General features: G+C 38.3%; 1 protein-coding gene across 1 annotated transcript in view; it reads left to right on the forward strand.

The window, feature by feature from the left end:
* LOC145214298 (MAM and LDL-receptor class A domain-containing protein 1-like) overlaps positions 1-20,685 on the forward strand; it is a 57,498-nt gene that overhangs the window by 25,266 nt on the left and 11,547 nt on the right. Inside the window, exons 54-101 of the mRNA XM_080082800.1 lie at positions 137-346; positions 519-719; positions 923-1,028; positions 1,193-1,377; positions 1,463-1,619; positions 1,837-2,030; positions 2,256-2,407; positions 2,653-2,745; positions 2,811-2,949; positions 3,101-3,262; positions 3,330-3,454; positions 3,596-3,827; positions 3,989-4,107; positions 4,295-4,490; positions 5,038-5,218; positions 5,433-5,539; positions 6,244-6,416; positions 6,530-6,680; positions 6,869-7,027; positions 7,138-7,335; positions 7,683-7,924; positions 8,090-8,291; positions 8,649-8,825; positions 8,891-9,075; positions 9,212-9,329; positions 9,543-9,717; positions 9,834-10,005; positions 10,069-10,185; positions 10,475-10,573; positions 10,697-10,870; positions 11,019-11,202; positions 11,554-11,653; positions 11,810-11,969; positions 12,066-12,190; positions 12,344-12,498; positions 12,809-12,989; positions 13,529-13,682; positions 13,868-13,940; positions 14,000-14,185; positions 14,420-14,546; positions 15,490-15,625; positions 15,692-15,853; positions 18,069-18,282; positions 18,390-18,503; positions 19,001-19,134; positions 19,285-19,449; positions 19,906-19,996; positions 20,497-20,667. Of these exons, the coding sequence (XP_079938926.1) occupies positions 137-346; positions 519-719; positions 923-1,028; positions 1,193-1,377; positions 1,463-1,619; positions 1,837-2,030; positions 2,256-2,407; positions 2,653-2,745; positions 2,811-2,949; positions 3,101-3,262; positions 3,330-3,454; positions 3,596-3,827; positions 3,989-4,107; positions 4,295-4,490; positions 5,038-5,218; positions 5,433-5,539; positions 6,244-6,416; positions 6,530-6,680; positions 6,869-7,027; positions 7,138-7,335; positions 7,683-7,924; positions 8,090-8,291; positions 8,649-8,825; positions 8,891-9,075; positions 9,212-9,329; positions 9,543-9,717; positions 9,834-10,005; positions 10,069-10,185; positions 10,475-10,573; positions 10,697-10,870; positions 11,019-11,202; positions 11,554-11,653; positions 11,810-11,969; positions 12,066-12,190; positions 12,344-12,498; positions 12,809-12,989; positions 13,529-13,682; positions 13,868-13,940; positions 14,000-14,185; positions 14,420-14,546; positions 15,490-15,625; positions 15,692-15,853; positions 18,069-18,282; positions 18,390-18,503; positions 19,001-19,134; positions 19,285-19,449; positions 19,906-19,996; positions 20,497-20,667 (7,533 nt within the window). The remainder of the gene's footprint in view (positions 1-136; positions 347-518; positions 720-922; positions 1,029-1,192; positions 1,378-1,462; positions 1,620-1,836; positions 2,031-2,255; positions 2,408-2,652; positions 2,746-2,810; positions 2,950-3,100; positions 3,263-3,329; positions 3,455-3,595; positions 3,828-3,988; positions 4,108-4,294; positions 4,491-5,037; positions 5,219-5,432; positions 5,540-6,243; positions 6,417-6,529; positions 6,681-6,868; positions 7,028-7,137; positions 7,336-7,682; positions 7,925-8,089; positions 8,292-8,648; positions 8,826-8,890; positions 9,076-9,211; positions 9,330-9,542; positions 9,718-9,833; positions 10,006-10,068; positions 10,186-10,474; positions 10,574-10,696; positions 10,871-11,018; positions 11,203-11,553; positions 11,654-11,809; positions 11,970-12,065; positions 12,191-12,343; positions 12,499-12,808; positions 12,990-13,528; positions 13,683-13,867; positions 13,941-13,999; positions 14,186-14,419; positions 14,547-15,489; positions 15,626-15,691; positions 15,854-18,068; positions 18,283-18,389; positions 18,504-19,000; positions 19,135-19,284; positions 19,450-19,905; positions 19,997-20,496; positions 20,668-20,685) is intronic.

Consider the following 20,685-nt stretch of genomic DNA (forward strand, 5'->3'; position numbering starts at 1 on the left):
CTTTGGATAACTGGAAAATATATTTTTTTTAATTCGAACTTACGAGTTGACATAATACCCGTCAAAACTAATGCTGGTAAATCTTATGGACATTGTTTAAATGTTTTGCATGATGATTCTGATTTATTGTTTGTAGGAGCAAACTGTTTGACTTTCTGGTATCATCTGTATTACGAGCCAGCTGCATTCCGAGTGATTCAAAGCATTGGTAATGGTACCCGAAACTACGAGGAGGTTGTAAGATTTTCCAGATCGTCTGATCAGGGCGATTATTGGCGATACGGATATGCTGAGATGATGCCAAGTTCATTGCCATGGAAAGCGGTGTTTGAAGCGGAAATACTAGGTTTGGTGTGGTTTGTGCCTTTTTGTTTGGTTTATAATTTTCCTACAGATTTAATATTAAAACTAAATACATTCTGATAGTCTGAAAAAGGCCCTAAAACTCTTTGCTATGTTTTTATTTCCAAAACTATGCTGTTTAAATTTTTTTGAGATTCTGTGCTTTTGTTGTGCAGACAGTGCATACGGCGATTTGGCGATTGACGACGTTTCACTACTTGAAACACACTGTCCACTGCCTGGTCACTGTGACTTCGAAGCTGGGATGTGCGGATACTTTAACTCACCTTCTGGGAGCTTAGACAACTTGGATTGGGTTCGTGATAAAGGGTCCAGTTCAAATGGAAACGTCGGTCCACCGTTTGACCACACACAAGGTAAAACTTTGTTTATGGTGGATTGTGCTTACCAAATGTATTGAGTGAGATTGCTCTGTACTATAAACTATTCAGTTCATGTCATTGTTTAACTATCGTCATTATTTTACATCTGAATAAAGAAAGCTTAGTGTAAAAAAAGTAATGTTGTTTAATAATGTTGACAATAGAAATGTCAAAGTTAGAAATATTGTATTGTACAGGAACATCGGAAGGATATTCTGTGTTTGTAAGCATGGCGTCTGGATCGACCGGTTCTCAAGCTCGTCTATTTTCAGACAGTTTTGAAGTAACAGACACTGCTGACAGGTTGCTGAAACTTTTGTTTTGGTTTCTATAACTATACTTAAATCAATGTGCTAATTTGCTTGTCTGTTTTTTTTAACACAGATTACGCAGATACATGACAAAAGTTTTTCTGCAAAAAAAATATTTCCGGTTCAGTGTGCTAACGAATTTCTGTCAATTCATAGATGCATTATATTCTGGTACCACATGTACGGGTCAACTGTAGGAACTCTTAACATTTACATCGCTACCTCCAACGACCAGTCGCCAACCGCCAGTGTGTGGAGCTTATCGGGTTCGCAAGGAAATGTTTGGAAACAACAACAACTTGTTGTGTCACAGTCAGAAAATTTCTGGGTGATCTTCGAAGGTAACCTAGCTAAATATGTTGTTCGACAAAATATACAAATACATTACTTGAAAGCAGATGTAAACTACGCCATCACTTTTCACAGCGATAATAGGTACTGCTGGATCTGGTCATATAGCTGTAGACGACGTGGAAATATATGTGAATGGTTGCCCGACCAGTGGACCACCAACCACAACTGCACCACCACTTACTCATCCTGACCATAAACCAACCAAAGGCGACTGTGATTTCGAAAATGGGTTCGTTTGCTGGCGACATATCTGCATTAATTTACCACTTTGGTTTATTACCAACAGAATAAAACACTGGTTGGTCACAAAAAAATCGGATATAAACTCTTTGCATCCGTGCAGTTACGACAAACACCTGTGTAATTACCTTTTTGCAAAAAAAAGAAAAAAAATGAAATTCACGTTTATTTCTTTAAACTAGCAGAACATCTCTTCGTGATTTTAGTTTCTGTTACTACGTTCGACCACCCGATGATCCGCTAGAATGGTTGAGAACACAAGGATCAACTGAATCGCGATCAACTGGGCCGAGTGTTGATCACACGACAGGAAGTACAACTGGTTATTACGCTTACATTGAAGCTTCATCAGGGAAGGACGGGGACAATGCCAGGCTGATCAGCAGTGAACAAACACTCAGTAAAAATATATTTTTTGCTTGTTTCTCGCCGAAAGTGCCCTTTGACTTATTTTACAGTAAACCAAAACAAAATATTTCTTTGAACTGTAAATGCTGTAACATTTATGAAACTATGTGAAAAAGTTTGTGTTAACACATCTAAAACCCATATCCTTGTATTTTGTTTAATCCTACGCATGCGATGCGATCTGCACAATAGTATATGTGTTTTTCGTTTTTCATAGATTCCAGCGGTCTTTGTGTCGAATTTTGGTATTACATGTACGGGCGTGATATCGGAAGTTTGAATATTTATTGGATGAGCGGAGGGGGAGCAAGACAAGAATTGGTATGGAGCCGGAATGGGACCCATGGACCCCAGTGGAGATATGGTCAGGTAGAAGTAATGTTTCTATAAATTGCTTAATATTATCTTTTTTCACCTGTCATTGTCATTTTATGTGTAATCTTTTTTTGGTAAATTGTGAACAGGTCAAGTGAATAGTATTGAGTTGATGTAGAATTTCATTTGGTTTTAAATTGGTTTGCGAGTTTGTTCTGTCGTTTTCAAAATCAGTTTTGTTAGTTTTATGGCACTTGCATCGCTATTTGAACGCGTTCACACAAACCCTTTTGCTTTAGGTTCACATCACAGAACAACTGACATTACAAATCGTCATTGAAGCGACGGTCGGGGTAGCTTGGGCTGGAGATATTGCCATTGACGATGTTAAGGTATAGAGCGTATGTTATTGGAATTCGCATTGAATTTCGTACAATGTTGTTACTATGTTCTGTAGTTTGATTTCCGCGAGTGCCCGGCAACACCCGATTGTGGATTTGAGAACGGGGTAGGTGGAATTTGCGGTTTTATTCAAGATTTCGAGGATGACTTTGATTGGATTAGAGGCAGTGGAACAATTGAAGGAGACGCATCAGGTAAGAGTGGTAATACATCGCAAGTTAAAGCGTGGATGCTTTATCGTCGGAGTACAAACAAGATCGGTTAGTCTAATCACCTGACAGCAAATTTCGTTATTCCCCGAAATATTGTTTATTGTCCGCCAACGGACATGTTACATGTTTGAAGGCCTTAGTTACGATCACACATACGGGACCTCATACGGCCACTACATGTACATGCCTGCTGGAATGCCCACTGGACAAAGAGCTCGACTTATGTCGAAGATGTATCCTGCTACTGATGGACACTGCATGACATTCTACTATCACAGCTACATGGATGGAATCGGTAATTTTTAGAGTTATGGCTTTTAATTAGGCATGATGGTAAAACGGTGTTTTATTGCATTACTTAGGAACTTTGAACGTGTATTACATGGAGGAGAACGGTTATCCATCGCTTTTGTGGTCAATCAGTGAACATATGAACAACCACTGGAGACCAATGCAAGTTTCAATCACTACAACAAAACAATTCCAGGTAACACCCGACTGACTTGATTGTCACATTTTAGGACGTATCAGTGTTTGTTGTGCTTAATTCTTGCCCGGGTAAAGTAAAATTGTAAAAATAAGTTTTTAAGTTGTTTTTTCCCGCTTTTGAACAACAATATCTGTGTAGGTAATCTTCGAGGCCATCGCCGGCACTTCGATAGACGGTGATCTTGCGATCGACGACATTCTTATGGTTCCCGGCATGTGTCCACCTCTGGGTTCGTGTACATTTGAAGATGGATATTGCACGTGGGAAAACTCTGAAAACTCGGATGACTTCGATTGGATGAGAAGCGCTGGGGAATCTATGAGCGCCGACACAGGACCCACCACTGACCACACACTGGGAACCGAATATGGTTAGTTGCTGACCACATAAGAACATTGTTTAACGTCGCGATCATATGTCGTGGTACCTTGGTAATTGTCTAGTTTTGTTATAATATACCAACAGCAAATCGAAGTGGAAACTTTTTGACAAACGAACCAACATTAAAATATCGAGCGATTTTTTTCGCAGGCGTTTACTTGCTGATGGACGCATCGACTCCGCAAGTGCAAGGTGACATGGCTAAACTCTTTTCCGTGCGATTCGACAACTCACAACCACGATGCATGCAATTCTTCTACTTTATGAAGGTATTTTTTTCTATTCATAAAACGCTAAAACTAAAAATATGTGATGTATGCTCTACCTAACTTACATGTTTCAAACCTCACAATAATCTTACATAGTGATTTACTACAGATATAAGGTGGACTAAATTGTATTTTTATTGCTGTTAGTATAAATATAGTAGCTTAACAACTCTACTTTAACTGTTAGTCAAAGACACCAGAAGGCATTGGAACGCTGGAAGTGGTCCAATATTGGGATTCCGACTACAACTACGTAATGTGGGAAGATCACTTCTCGTATGGTGACGTGTGGATTGAAGCAATGGTTGATTTGCCGAATAACGTCACGCAGGATGACAGCTACGTCGTGCAATTTCGAGCCTACGTCGGTTCAAGTGCATATGGTAAATACTAGAAACACATATTCCTTCACCTGACACACCATCGTATCTCTTGCCAAGATTTCGATTTTGTAAATCATGCATGTATGCTGTGACGATTGCATTTTAAATTTGTAAAAACACCCAATAGAGGAATTTTCTGCCAATGCGTAATTTTTACCAATACTGTAAATTTTGTTTCAATGTGCAATATTAAATTCAATCAGAATATGAAATGAACTGAAATTCAATAATATTATCGCCTTTAGCACAGCTTTTTCGTTCATATTTAATACAGTTGCAACCACACATACACATCACATGACATCCCAAATCAGGTTTCATAGCAACATAGCTGGAAATATGAAACAGCCTGAGCTAATGACCTGAGGTTATTTTGGAAAGTAAACTGAAACTATTTCATTTATAACGTCACATGAAAATATTTGAATTTTTTATAATGTGAAAAAAAAGCTAAAAGACAATCGATTTTTAACGGCAAAAGTGTTCAGGAGAAGTCTATAATTGAGCAATACAAAATTGTTTAACATGATTTTTTGCGTTTTTTTAGGTGATGTCGCTATTGACGACATAACTATTACCGATGGCTCATGTGCTTATGTACCGACTCGACCAACAGAGTGCGCCCTACAATGCGATCCTGCTGATTCAACTTCCATCTGTATCCCCAACTCGGCTGTGTGCGATTTTAACATGGATTGCCCAGCAGGAGTGGACGAACAAACTTGCGGGTAAAATAGATAAAATGGTCTTTTTCATTACAATCGACTTCGCAATGTAACACTATTAGGGAGAAAAATAAACAAAATGTTTGCCTTAAACGGCGCCCGCAAATGATTACACGTCACCGTAGCCTGTTAATGCAGTTTTTCAAATCACCGCGTTTTCATCCAATATCGTAATACATGCCCGCACAACACTTACACTATTACTTTTATGTAACAGGCAAGATTGTACTTTCGACGGTGATGAAACATGTAGATGGAACGATGAAAGTTCTGGTACGTTTAGATGGGGACAAAGTAAGGGAGCAACACCAGATGAAAACACAGGTATTAACTAAATTTCATATGTCTTAGATAACCACTAGGAGCCGGGCTTCTACTTGTTTCGCTGCAACCTATTCGGTGGTATATAAGTGTTGAAACACCTGAGTTTACCTGTTACAATGGGCGTTTATTATTTGATAATAACGTCTAGTTTGAAATGAAATCAACCCTGTAGTCGTACAATCCTGTGATTACTGTTCTCTATGTCAGTAGTTCTCAAACCGTGCGTCGCGACGCCCTGGTGCGTCGTTTCAATTTTTCTAGGGCGTCGCAGAATAGTTCCGTTTCGTGGCTTTTTGTTGATGTATCAATAAGCACAACTTTAATAATAAGTTTCTTTATTAACTTTTATTTGCTGGTGCGTCGCAAGTCCAGAAAACTTTTCCAGGGGCGTCGCAATAAAAAAAGTTTCAGAACCACTGCTCTACATCAATATAACCTAAAACCGTGTGTACAAAACCCTAGGCCAAACAGAATTATCCGTTGTACTGTACACAGTATTTTCACAGAATATATGTTTCAGCAAATGTTTATGGCATTTCAGTTCCTCTGGGGGAATACAACACTGTTATAAAGACGATACTTGATAATTCATACGTTTTTTTACCCAACGACTGTTTTGGTAATGTTTTTAATTGATTGCTCTATTACTATTATCTATTTGGTTTGTGTACCAAAACCTAAAGCATTTGTTTCATGCTTGGCAGGTCCATCAGGCGATCACACGAGCGGCTCGGGATACTACATGTATGTTGATGCTAGTTCTGGTAGCACTGGAAATCAAGCTTACCTGGTCGGCCCAGAGATGCAATCTAGTGGACCTTACTGCGAAATGACACTGTTTTATCACATGTACGGAGATCACATCGGAACTTTACAGGTGATAAAGTTAATCGTATTCGCAAATAAACAAGGACGCGAAACTACAAATAATACACTGTTAACACAATTTATAAAAAAAAAACGGTCTACAAACCAGGGTTTTACTTGCAGGCGAGCAAACGTATTAATAATGTGGACAACTTTGTGTGGGCTCGGGTTGGAAGTCAGGCAAATGATTGGTATCAAGGCAGAGTGAAGTTAGGTCGCAACATTCGACCTTTCCAAATGGTTCTAGCTGCTTCCAGGAGTTTCGATGTACTCGGTAGGAACCCGCTTTGCAGTGAAATTTTGTCTGAATGCCTAATTAACTTTGAGATCATTTGTCCTACTTTTAGTTAGGTTGGGTTATGAAAAAAAATGCATGTAATTACAAAAAGTTTTCCCAGTTATCCGTGGGATGATGTGTCAGGAGATACGGCAAAATTTATTAAAATTCAAATATGCTTGTAGGGGACATTGCTGTTGATGACATCAAGTTTGAAAACTGTGAGCTTCCTCCTATTGAAACATGTTCTAGCGACCAGTTCCAGTGCGACAGAGGGTCGTGTGTAGATCCTAAACGCTTATGTGATTATACTGATGATTGTGGTGACAGTACGGATGAAACAAGTAAGGAGATTCTAACATTTAAGACTTGTACTATTGTACATTTATTTTGGTTTGTTGTTTCGTCTATTAAGCGAGATAGAACTAAAATGTGAATTATCATTTTTTGTCAGACTGTGATTTGTATATCGGTCGTTGTGACTTCGAGCAAGGTGGTTGGTGTGACTGGACGCAATCGCTTACCGATGATTTTGACTGGACCCTTGCAAGTGGTTTTAGATGTAGACCTGAAACAGGACCATGCGTGGACCACACCAGATACACCAGAGATGGTCATTATCTGTTTATTGATTCCACCAACCAAGAGTCCGGTAAGCTTTTGACACAAGTGTGTAAAGTCAATTTTGAAGCGTCGGTATCTGGTGAGCCATGTCAAATGCGCAAACTTGTTGAAATGTAAACTATACTAACACTACTCCTTTCTACTAACACCATGTTGAAACATTTCATTTTGAGCTTAGTTTTGCTAAATGCCTAATGACATATAGTTAAAAAAACCTATTGCTGGATTAAGCATGATATTTCTTGACTGAATTTGTATTCACCTGTTTGAAAGCTAAACAAGTTTTCTTTAGTATCGCTTGAACTGAATTATTATTTTGGTGTAGATTTACTTTAGTTTAGTAAAATGAAACTTGCTGAAATCGATTTATTACAGAGGACTTGGCACAACTCCTCAGTCCAACTCTGATCACGTACAACCAGGCGGACGCAGATGCATGTTCATTGCGACTACACTATCACATGTATGGAGAAAATATCCGTCGACTTTCTGTGCACAGCAGGTCTCAGGATGGTGGACCGTTAAACGAAAGAATATGGTCAACTTATGCATACCAAGGAGATTTCTGGGAAAGAATTGAAGTCCCTCTTGAAGCTGTACCTAATGTAGCTTTTCAGGTAAATAAGGTTCTTAAGCAAATTGTCCACAATCCAATGAAAAAAGTCGACGACTTCAGTTTTAGTCCAAGTTACCGAAAAAATCCGTTTAATACGCTTAACAATTCCTTGCAGTCTGAATCGGTTAGTGGTAAAAGTCTTTAGGTCACAAGCGATTTTTAACAGGTAATTATTGAAGCGATGGCGCCAAACAGTGACCTTGGTGATATTGCAATCGACGACATCAGTTTTAGTCCAAGTTGTAAATTATATGGAGGCAATCTACCACCCGGCACCACTGTTCCTACAACTACTGTGTCACCTTGTCCTGCACAGCAGTTCCACTGTGGTGATGAAACCTGTATCAGTTTGGATAAGCACTGTGACGGTAAGACAAATGTCGTATTTATTCAGTATAAATTGTGACCAGCCCAAAAGTGCACTTATCCTTTGAAATATTAGCGGTTGAACCAACTGAAACTGGGTTAGCTTATTTACTTTCTTTACTATTTTTACATCCACAAGGTTTATGTATGTTGTGCTACATTACGAAAATGTTAGTGCAATTGATGGTGCAAAGTGCTTACATTACCTTTTCCGAACAAAATAATGGTAACGTTTCTTTGGCAAGCATCTTCTGATGTATTTTTAGTTAATTGCAACTCTTTGCACTTTTGACTAATTTCCTGGGCGTAACCTCCATTTCTACAGTGTTGAACTATTATTTTATGTGTACTTATTCCAGGCACGTTCGATTGTTTGGATGGACGCGATGAGATGTTTTGTGGCGATTGCAATTTTGACACGAGTACCTGCGGTTGGTTTGACGACAGTTCAGGATCGTACAAGTGGGACAGAATACAAGGGACTGGAACATCTGATGTTACCACTGGACCCATTGGTGACCACACCGACGGCCAGGGTATTTCACTTTCAAACATATGCTACGAGTATACTTTTGCAGAGCGCTAAATTTAACTATTGTAGGTTGGTACATGTTTGTCGACCCATCGAGTGGAGATTTTATGAACTACGCGCATTTGATTAGCCCAGTTCTTCCACAATCGCTTTCTTCATGTTCAATCAATTTCTGGTATTATCTTTACTCATCAAGTTCAGCGCAATTCGACGCCAACATCGCTGTCATTATCAACAACCAAGCGGGATCACAAGTAAGTTATAAATCTAAAAGGCATTGCCTTCGAATGATGCAGAACTATATATAAAATCATTAACAACGGTTATATTGTTCTCTCTGGGTTTTTATGCTGTTGTATTGTTTTACTGACTGACTTTGCTCTCATGTAGCTCATTTGGAGTAAATCGACTAATCAGGGAAATCAGTGGGTGAATGCAGATATTCCACTCGGTGTGCAAGAACATGGCCATAACATTGTTATTCAATCTTACCACGGATCAAATGGGGGTAAGAATTTGTCTGCTATTTTATATGTTAACGGTGACAAATTTAGACGGATCAACTATCTAAACTTGTTTTGTTTTATTGCATTGTATGTCACCTTCACTCTTCAATAAAACCAGATAAGATTATTGTTGTTGTTTTGCTTTTATGCAGCTTGTCATTTTTTGTAAATTCTTGGTTGGAAAGTGTAATTTAAACGTGAAATTTCTTTATCAGCCAACGTCGCTGTTGACGATATTCGGTTCATTAATTGTCATCAATCTACTGGTGTGCAATGCGACATCGGGGATTTCCAATGCACCAACGGCGGATGTGTCAAAAATGTGTACCGGTGTGATTTTGTGGACGACTGTGGAGACAACAGTGACGAACTTGGTTGCCCTGACTACCTGTAAGTTAAGTTAATGTTGTAGTGTTTTTTGACAACATTTAAATTTGTAAATTTGACCTACAATTACCACTGTAAAACGTTTCCAAATTAGTTAAACAGAGGAAATTTACATACAGAGCGTGTGATTTCAACACTGACACATGTGAATGGACAATGGATGCGTCCAACACTCTTACACTACAACGTGGAGTCCTATCCGACCCCACAGCGCCATCTTCCGACCACAACAGCAACATTGGAGGCTCTTATCTCTACGTGAAAGCAACTTCACTGAATACAAACACAATTGTAAGTAAAACGAACTTCGCACAGTAACTTAATGTGAAAGCTCCCATACTTTTTACTTTTTAGGCACGGCTGAATGGTCCGCTGATCAATCCTGTGGAAGCAAGTGCTTGTGAAGTTCGAATTTACCGAAACATTCACGGTGCAAATGTTGGAAGAATCGATGTGTCAATAAGAACTGCAGTAAGTGTACAAGGATGCAAGTATTTGGAAACAAAGGAAAATTTATCATAAAACTTTTGGAGTAAAGCTCGTAGGTGTTAAGATTTAATAGTAAAATTGTTCTTGAACTACAGATGCTCATTTTAGTTGAGCATATTACAGCAATACTTCTGAATGTTTTCAGCAAACATAAATCGCTCTGATGAATCGGACACTTACTAAGTGACTTCCTTTTTTGCCAATATTTGTGACCAAAGAAGATAAGGATTGTAAGATTGTTTCATACAATTTATCAACCTTATTTTTGTAGACGGGTGACGTCATTCCGGTCACATCATTGTCGGATGTCAACAACGATCTGCTCTGGCACCGCTCACCAGTAAATGTGGGATCGAATCAATACTTTCAGGTAAATCCTAATTATACATCACTGGTATAATTATGACATATAAAAGTCAGTTTAATCTAGTAGTCTTAAAACATACACCCTTATATTTATCATATATTTTGCTTTAAATATATTTTTTTGTAGATTGTTTTGGATGTTGTTCGTGGAACTGCACCCTCCGGAGCAATTTCTTTGGATGACGTCAGCATGTCAGTAAGTTGTCCCGTCCAACCAGATGTTATCTTCCCATGTGCTGTTGGAAGTCTGCCCTGTGACAATGGTGTTTGTATTGCACCCGACAAGTTCTGCAATTTTGTGGTAAGCCTACTTGGATTTGCAAATAAATGAATTATTACGTAAATAACTGTTGATTATCCTGAAAAGGTCACTTTCAACAAATCCATTAGGAATGTTTGCTTCTGAAGGTACTGTGGACTTAACAGAGCTGTTTTTTTTTTGTTTATAGCCTGAATGTACAGACGGATCTGACGAGGTAACTTGTCCCATCAGCTGCAACTTGGAAAACGGATTTTGCGGTTGGTTGAACGATGAAAGCAACTATTTACGATGGATACGACAACAGGGTGTTATTAGCTCTCCTGTTGGCCAAGATGGTCCAGCTACAGACCACAACCCGGGAACATCACAAGGTATTGAATATTAATTAAGATAAGACAGTTTACAATTTTTCATTTGTGTATTTACCAGTTTAGACGTAACAAACACAACAATTAACCAACAGCAAACATGTGATTATATATTTCTGCCTGCTGCAGCTGATCATCTAACAAGCCGTACCTAAATGCAGAACCCAGTGAAAAAAGATTAGCGAATATATCATTTTGTAATTTATTTGTGAAAAAAACTCTGTTGTGTTGGTTGATTATGTCAAAGAAAATTGCATCAAAATTTTTGATTTTATGTATGCTTTGATAATCTAGTTCACACCTTACCCGGCATCTAAGCTTATAACAATTATACGCAGTGCAAATTTTGCGTAGGTTATTTTGCGATAGTCAAGTCAACGGGAGGCTCACTTGGTCAGACAAGCAAACTTTTGAGTGCACAATATACACAAGCTGGATTGACTTGCACTTTCAGGTAATAAGTTTTTCAGTTTACAACTAAAAATCTAACGCTTTTTTACAGTGATGTTTCTCTAGACTCTAGAGTGTGTTTAAGAGAAGTTGTGAGGCACAATTTTTTTCGCTTATTTATCACCAAAAATTGGAAAAAAAATCTTGTTTTTTTTTTCAGTTTCTACTACAACATTTACGGAGCCTTTGCGCGATTTTCGGTGCGCACAATCACATCATCCGGCACAATTCGAGAACTTTGGCAACCTAATTCTGGAAGTCAACAAAATCAATGGATTCGGGCTGATGTCAATTTACCAACTTGCCTAAAGGATTTCAAGGTTATTTTTACAATTTTCAAATATGTTTGTTTAAATCAAAATCGTAGGGTTTAATCAATCGTTTGCGGATTTGGTATCTGACATATTAATTTATAGGTGATTTTCCAAGTTGACGTCATCACAAATGACCCAGGCTCAGTCGCAATCGATGATTTGAACTTTAACAACTGCGATTATCCTGATGTGTCACAACCTGAGACATGTGACGCAAATTCAAAACAGTAAGTGCTGTCAATCAAAATAACAAATCCATGTTGCTACAAAATAGCTTTAATAGAACAGTAGTCGCTCCCTTTTTACGGTTTATTTGAAATAAAATTGGTTTACGAGCTGCTGCTTTTATTTGAGTGAAATATATTTTTGAAATGTTTCAGATGTGGTAGTGGACATTGTGTGGCAGCTGACTTGTGGTGCGATTTTAACTACGATTGTTGCGATGAAACAGATGAAGACGCGTTTGAATGTGCAAGTTACGCGCGATGCAACTTTGAGCGGGATTACTGCGAATGGACCAAACTTTCACCACAAAGTAAGATTAATTGTACATAATTGACGTGTTTGTGCAAAAAAAGACATTTACATCCATTTATGAAAAAAAATAGAAGTAAGCATTTTAGATGTTTTTAAATATGGCGCACACCGATGCAAATTCAAAAAGTCAGCTTTGTTTGAGTATCAGCTTTTAAGTGGGTTACATAGCCGCAAAACGCTGAAAGGAAATTGGAACTGGTATTAAGCCAAGATTATTATTTACAAAATTACGCCAAGTGCCCAAAAAGGCATTGGTTCCAAAATAGTGTCATGTGATAATATTCTCAATTGAACTGTCGACATTTTAGTGGTATCTCCACCTGACTGGACTGTAGGAAAATCTCCGTCCAACAACCCATCATTCGACCACACCAGTGGCACAAGTAGTGGACAATATGTTTACATTGATGGAAGTACAATGACAGGAGGTGTTGCAGCACAACTACAAAGCTTCGTACATTCTCCGGAATCAGTGAATTGTTACATGAGGTTTGGATCCATGTTCAAATCAGTTGTTTCCCGTATTTTTTATATTCCTTAAAGTGCAAGAAAATTTCGGGGATTTTTATGGTTATGTTTAATTTACACTGACAGTGATTACTATCTGTTGTGAGGATTGTCTGAATATTCTGTTTCAAAGATATCCTTTGTTCACCAACTTCTGTTTTTAGTTTTATCAGGTTTTTCTAGCACTACACGAGCCTTTCACGCACTAGCCTCCTGTATCGATTTTTGTTGTTCCGTAAATGCCACAAAAGGCAAATGTTTGCGCATACTTTTGTTGGTTTTAATTATGTTTGCGATGTCACAAACCGGCCATGAACCGTTGCCATGAGTGTTCCGACGAAAAATTTAAAACAATCCTGTGTGTTGTTAGGGGAAATACGAAAATTAACTTTAGGTTTTTAACTCTAGCCTTGTTTTGCTGAAATGTACATTTAACCAAATACATTCCGCTTATTGGACCGCTCGAGAATATTGCGTTGGAACCGATGTAAAATAACTGGTCTAAATTATGGGATTTTTAGGTTCTATTCGTACGTTTATGGAAGCGGTAGCACATTGAAGGTGGTGGTAGTGAGCGATGCAGGTGAAGATTTGAAGAAAACGATCCCATCTGACACCACATCTCAGTGGAAACGAAACAGCGTGTTGGTCACTCCAGTCACGAGTACCTTCCAGGTGCGGAAACTTTAGTGCATGTCAACTCCTAAAGTATTTTCATTTTTAAAAGTCACTGCCTGTTTTGTAATCATTTTCAATCAAAAGTGTAAACTATTTCTTCAGAAATTAGATCTTTATCCCAATGTGGAAAACTAAGCCGCCGTAAAATTGACTTGAGATTCAAGAAAATTGCTCTTTTCCAGGTGGTGCTTGAAGGCATGCTGGGAACAACTTTACCCGCGGTTATAGCTGTAGACGACGTGTCTTTTAGTGAAGGTAATGTTTCTTTTTTCCTCTCACCATATTAAGTTCTACATACGACTGTTAACATGCAGGTTGCATTAAGTCTCCTACTGGGGGACCAATTATTCCCGGTGGCGGGACAACAGCACCACCTTACGTCTGCAGTCCGACAAGTTATTATTGCGATAACGATGTTTCTGCTGGCATTTGCATTGATCCCAAGAAAGAATGTGATTTCAACCGAGATTGTCCGAACAGCGATGACGAAAGGAACTGCCGTAAGTGATGTAAAGCAGTTGTAATCTCATGGCCTCAAAGTCTTCACATGTATCTATAGTTCTTCATATTCTTGAAGGAGGCATATTTTTTAGTTCTGTTTATCACAAAAAATGCGTAATAAACAATTCACCAGATTTATTGCCCAAAAATTTGTAGCACGTAAAATTCAAAAATATTTTTTTAAGATATAAGTGGTGACACTTTTACCAAAAAATTGCACTATTGTTTGGCAGCCACAAGTTGTGATTTTGAGGGAACCCCAGGGTTTGATGGTGGAGAATGTGGATGGGCGGAAGATATTGCTTTTCAACTTGACAGTTTTAACTGGGTAGTTTCTAAAGCAAGCGCCGCTACTCAACCGTAAGTAAAAGCCAAGTCCCTATAAAGTAGTATCAAGAAACAGACAAACAAAATATATTTGTACGAAACATGACGTTTACACTCTATTTGTGAATAACGAATATATTGCCTTGTCCGTTTCTAGTCACAAAATTTGAAAGTCTGAATTGTGTACCTACGTTTAAAAATGGCTTAGGTGTAAAATCATTCATATTGGCACGCAATGACGCAGTGCCGGAATAAGGGTCTGCTGGCCTGTAGGCACATTTTATAAGTGGCCCGAAAATCAGTGTTGCCTAATCATTTAAAGTGGCCTGGATTTTTGACTGGCCTGTAGGCACGTGCCTACTTTGCCTAATGGTTAATCCAGCACTGCAATGACGTAACAGTTGATTTATTATAGGCCCCCTTTCCTAAAGTGGACGCATATTGATTTCACTCTGTTTTTGTTCCGTTAATTTTTTCTTTTTTCTACCTTGAAGTTTGTCCATGCACTGATGGGTATGGATGAAATTTTCACACGTGGTAGATATAGTTATGTAGATGTGCCATTTGTTTTGTTTGACTCGTTAGTCCCACTATTTGCCCCCTGTAGCCCCACTATACCCCCATAAAATGGTGAATTTTTAAACAATATCTAAATTTAATGACATTTGGATAGCTTCTAGAGTTTGCCATTTTAAATTTTATAGGCTTCGATTATTTTTTGGGTGTGAATTAAACATCTCCGCAGTTTTTATGTATCAAAGAACCTGTTTCGACTAGCTTGTGACAGCTACGAATAACCACTTACTTGTGAAGAAAAAAATTAAAACTTTTTTTTCGAAATACCGATACTTAAACACTAAAAACCTTTTTTATAGCGTCTTTCAGTTTTGGCACTCAAATCCTATTCTTGGTCAAATAACCGACTTTTTCCTATTCGTGGCGAAATAACCGATTTCTTTCATTCAATTTCGTGCAGTTTTGGTCCTCCTTATGACCTCACAACTGGTTCGCCTAACGGTGGATATGCATACATTCAAAAGACAGGATTTCAGAATCAACAAGTCGCAGTTTTTGCCAGCCAGTTTTACCAACAAGCCCACTCAACATGCAAGGTAAACTCAATAAATACTTAATCGTTCGTTTTATAACACATAATGTTTTTTTACTTCTATTTTTAGTTTCATTTCTTTTACTACCAAACCGGGCTGTCGGTGGGGCAACTTGACGTCATCATGACGACAGAGAACGAAGAGACTCTGATGATGAGGATTCAGGATGACCAGGGATCTCAATGGAATCAAATGAGTCTAGACATCGGAAGAAGAACTTTGCCATTCCAGGTGAAACACGTTAAACTGCGGACAAATTGTTTTTACATTAATAGCTGTCAGCAATTGCCGAAAATAAAGCAATAAAGGTCTGGATCGATATTTCCACCATAAAGCTGTCAACAATTCAGTAGTGAAATTTCGGCGTGAAAACCACTAAATCGGTCGCTGTATTTTATTTGTGTTACGAAAACAAATCCATTTCGCTTTTTAAGCATCGTCAGTGTCTGAAAACAAAGATTTAATAACCTTGAATCGTCGCACTTGCTTTACTTGAAAGAAGATTTCATTGACAAGAAAAGATTTACTACAATTCTGTTACGGTTTTGTTTTTTCTGCGTAGATTTTTCTCGGAACAGTTTACTTTGGTGTTCAAACATATGCCTAAGCAATAACTTTCAAGTGGATAGTAGTTTAAAATGACAGACTTTGACTAGTTCAGCAACCGTTTAACATTTGGAAACTTTTGTCATAAATGGGTTGTACACACCTATGTACCAATTAATGTTAACAACCACTTGTAACGTTTACTCACTTTCTGCATTGTCTGAGCTTTGTATAACTCGTACCATGTAAATTCTCTTTCTCTGCCGCTGTCTGTCTAAATCAGAGCTCTTCAACCGGGGTTCCGCGGAACCCTAGGGTTCCGTACAACCCTTTCAGGGGTTCCGCGAACTTTAAGGGTTGCACGGGGATTCGCAGCGGTTTGGTGTAGCAACTCAAACACGAATGATTCATAATATCATTGTTTCGAACAGCAATGCTCGCTTTTACCATCTAGTTAACCTCTGTTACACCATTGCTCAATTGTGACGTAATAAATACAACCTTGTTACGCTCTAGCTAAATTGCAAGATAGATGTAGAAACGACCGATCCAAATAACATGGCAATGCGTTTCACTGAACCGTTTAACTTATGTCAACCTTTGGGAAGTGATTTAAGTAAAAATGCATGTTTTTTCTTTGATGTAGTCTACTTGTATTACATTCATTAAAATTACTTTATGGGGCTTCCGCAAAGTTTGACAAAAACCCTTAAGGGTTCCGTGCCACTAAAAAGGTTGAAGAGCACTGGTCTAAATCAGGGGTGCAAATTTTTTTTCGGAATCTTGTAGCGCGCAAAAAATTTTAGTAGCACATACGTTTTTGTTTATGTGTCTTTTTCCACCTAATGAACAGCCATTTCACTACTAATAGCCGTATCACAGGTTCTTATTTTACAAACGGCCACCAAATGTCTCAAATTGTTTATAATCTAGTGATTTAAAGAATTTTGGTTTATTTCACAATATCCCATTTGCTTGGACCTGAAAGTTTATGCCTAATCCATAGATTGAACTGAACAGCTTAATGATTTGTTTCAACTGTTAATGACGCCACTATCTAAATTGTTAAGTTGTTTGTTGCCTGCCATTTGGCATTGTTTGCACACAATAGCGCACAAAAAAGTCTTTCACGTATTGCTACCGAGATTACCCTAGTAGCCCCGAATAATCTATTTATACCAGTTTTATAGCCTAAAATTAAGTTTAAATCAACGCATTACCGCCAACACATATACTTCCAGTTCCATATACAGTTTCGCGGATGCACTAATTCGTCTCCGAGTACGCATACAGCGGCAGGTTGTGGAGCACTGTGCTTCGATAACATCACGGCATAGCCTATTGGCATAGGTTTTGGAATTGGGGCTTGCCCGATATCCAGTTTTTAACCCGACGCCTGACGAATCGTCGTTAAAATTGCTGATTCGGCAAATCGGTCTTTCGGCTCGTTTTACATGTTCTCAGATACAAACAGCAAACGTCCAAACCTGACCCAGAGATTGCGTTACAATGGCAACTGAGTCAAAATTCCGTGTGAAGTGACTGTTTGCAAACTTAGTTGCACAAATAGCAGACTAAAGCACGTTTTACTCGTTTATAAATGTATCGGTATTTGTTCCGATCCCACCTAAGTATCGGATGAGTAGCGATGCCACAAAAAGCATCAGGTAGCCTAATACTATATTAACGGGCTAACCCTAAATACAACAACATGTATTGATTTACGTTATACGACCCATCATACGAAGATTTGATATTGAGAATTAATTAAAAAAATATAGACCACCTTTAATTGTAACTACAAACTGCGGTCGCGCACGCAAGTTTATTGGTCGCGCAGCGCGACCGTGCGACCGCATTTTTGCACCCCTGGTCTAAATATTTGTTCTGTTTGTCCCAGATATCAATTGTAAAGCAGGACGAGGGTCAGTACGATGGACAAACAGCAATTGACAATATGCGTCTTTCTTTATGTTCCACACCAATTGCCAGTGCTCCATGTTCTAGTGACAATTCCTTCCTTTGCCCAACAACAAACGCTTGTCTCACAAAACACAATGTGATATGTGATGGTGTTGATGATTGTGGAGATTATGGGGACGAAGCCAATTGCCGTAAGTTTATCTGTATGCTATTTTGACCAAGTAAATTGCAATATTATCAACTATTTGCTTGATTACCGTAATCCTTGAATATATTTTTTACGATTTTTGTGCAACAGAAAATTCACTTCTTACAACATTTGAATCTGGCTGGGGAGGCTGGTCCAATGAAAATACTTATGACCAATTTGATTGGCTTCTCAACCAGGGCCCGGTTGACACTGTTGGCACAGGTATCCATTTTACCCATGTTATTAAACAATCTTTGAACAGTACGACCTGCTTTATCTTATCTGACGGGTGTGCTGAGTGCTAGTTAAAATGTCACCTATTGAATAAATTTGGTGCCGACGCGGAGACGTTTGGATTTAAATGAAATGTGGCTAGCTAAACTATTTTAGTGCAGTGCTAGCGAACTATTTCTATTCTTGTTTGTTTCTAAGCAGAACAATACAACGGGTTGACTTTGTGACCTAATAATATCGAATTTTGCTGGTAGTTGTTAATTCGTTATGTGCGTGTTTGGTATGCAACAAAGTAAAGTTAACTTGTGTTATTTAAATGTGCCCCCTGCCGTCTAATGGTCTGATTTGTATTTGGTCAATCAGTGCCAAATGTTTTAAACTCTATAGAATGATTGCGTTGACACCAGTACTCCGTGGTGCAAAGAAAACGTGTTTGGGTGGGACACTCTACTTTTAAGTTACTTGGTTTATATCTAAATTACCAGGGCCCTATCGTGACCACACAACTGCGACAAAGTATGGCTTCTATGCTTACGCTGATTCGTCAGCTCCACGAGAGTCGGGAGACAGAGCTTGGCTTAACAGTCCACTTATAGATGTCACCACCGACAACTGCGAAGTATGCATTTATTTATTTTCTTTAACTTTGCACTCAAAAACATGCTATAAAAGTAACAAAACATTAAGAATGTGCTTTAGGTTAATTTTTGAATGTCAGTTTACACAGGGATCTACTGTTTCTCCTTTTAAATTTGCATTTTTTCTGCAGCTTCGATTTTGGTATTTGATGGATGGAATCGATGTGTACAGACTGAGTGCTTATATGAAAACGGCTTCAAATGGCGAATGGTCTCATTTGTGGGATAGCCCCGGTGATATCAACACTGTGTGGCAGAAAGCATCGGTTTATTTGTCATCGAACAAACCCTTCCAGGTCAATGCTTTGTTTTACCAGAAAATATAATTGTGTAATATCATATAAAAGTCGTACCATATAATGTGTTGTTAACATTGTCCTTCATCCTACAAACTGATGAGTTAATGCAGGGATTCTTAACCCCTTGGGGGTACGAAGCATCAAAGCCGGGGGTACGACATGCAGTGTGAAATTATACGCTATTTAGGCATATTTGTGTAGAATGAGTAACAAGTTACTTTGTTATATATCTAGAACGGGTTAGTTTTGTCCTACTTACAATACTGATTTCATGCATGCAGTAACACCCAAGTTATAAATACACTGAGTTTAATTCCTATTATTACAATTTTATTTACTTCCGTCGGCCATTGTAGACAGGGGGTACGAGAAAATTTTATGAATTCTCAAAGGGTACGAGCGCAAAAAAGGTTAAGAAACACTGAGTTAATGTCATGTTAACTTATTGTAAAGGTGGTGATTGAAGCTGTGATCGGAAAGGGAATATACGGTGACATAGCTATTGATGACATTTCGTTTTCCTACGAATGTTCGGCTTACACTGGTACAATTACTTTCTACTTAAGATTTTTCATTGTTGTAATTGTTTTCACGGCAGGTGCATTATTAATGCTAATGTAAATCTCAGTGACTTAAAATAAAGAAATATATTACAACATAGCGCATACTTCAGTTGTTTCCGTTTTCCACCAACAACACAAACATGATAATTGTTAAATGTTGAACGTCGCTGATGTTGAATACTTTTAATTTCCAGTGGTTAATTTTTTTGTGGATGTCTTCACAATGAAATGATAAAAAAAACTTCACGTCCTAACAGTATAGTAAATAGTTTTACAACACCAATGTTGAACGCCACGCTCCGAGGAATATTGATTATAATTCCACAAAAAAATGCTGTGAAGCAAAGTTTAAGAAATGTTTGGAACACATACTGTTGTTAGTATTGGTGAAAAAATATTTAAGCGTAGAACGCGAAAGGTTTCGTATTGAAAACAACAGGCAGTTTTGGACCAAAATAAAACATACAAATACGTTTACAAGGAATTCTACCAACTCTTCCCAACCCTGAAATTCCATCTGAACCTCTTCCACCGGGATCGTGTGATGCGGATCAAGAGTACGAGTGTCGCCAAACCTCTGTGTGCATCTCAACATCAAAAATATGTGACTTCCGCTCTGATTGTTCTGATGGTTCAGACGAATCCAGTTGTGGTAAGTGCGACAAGCTAC

The sequence above is a fragment of the Phallusia mammillata genome, chromosome 2 (assembly GCF_965637545.1).
Source record: "Phallusia mammillata chromosome 2, kaPhaMamm4.hap1.1, whole genome shotgun sequence".
Lineage (NCBI taxonomy): Eukaryota > Metazoa > Chordata > Ascidiacea > Phlebobranchia > Ascidiidae > Phallusia > Phallusia mammillata.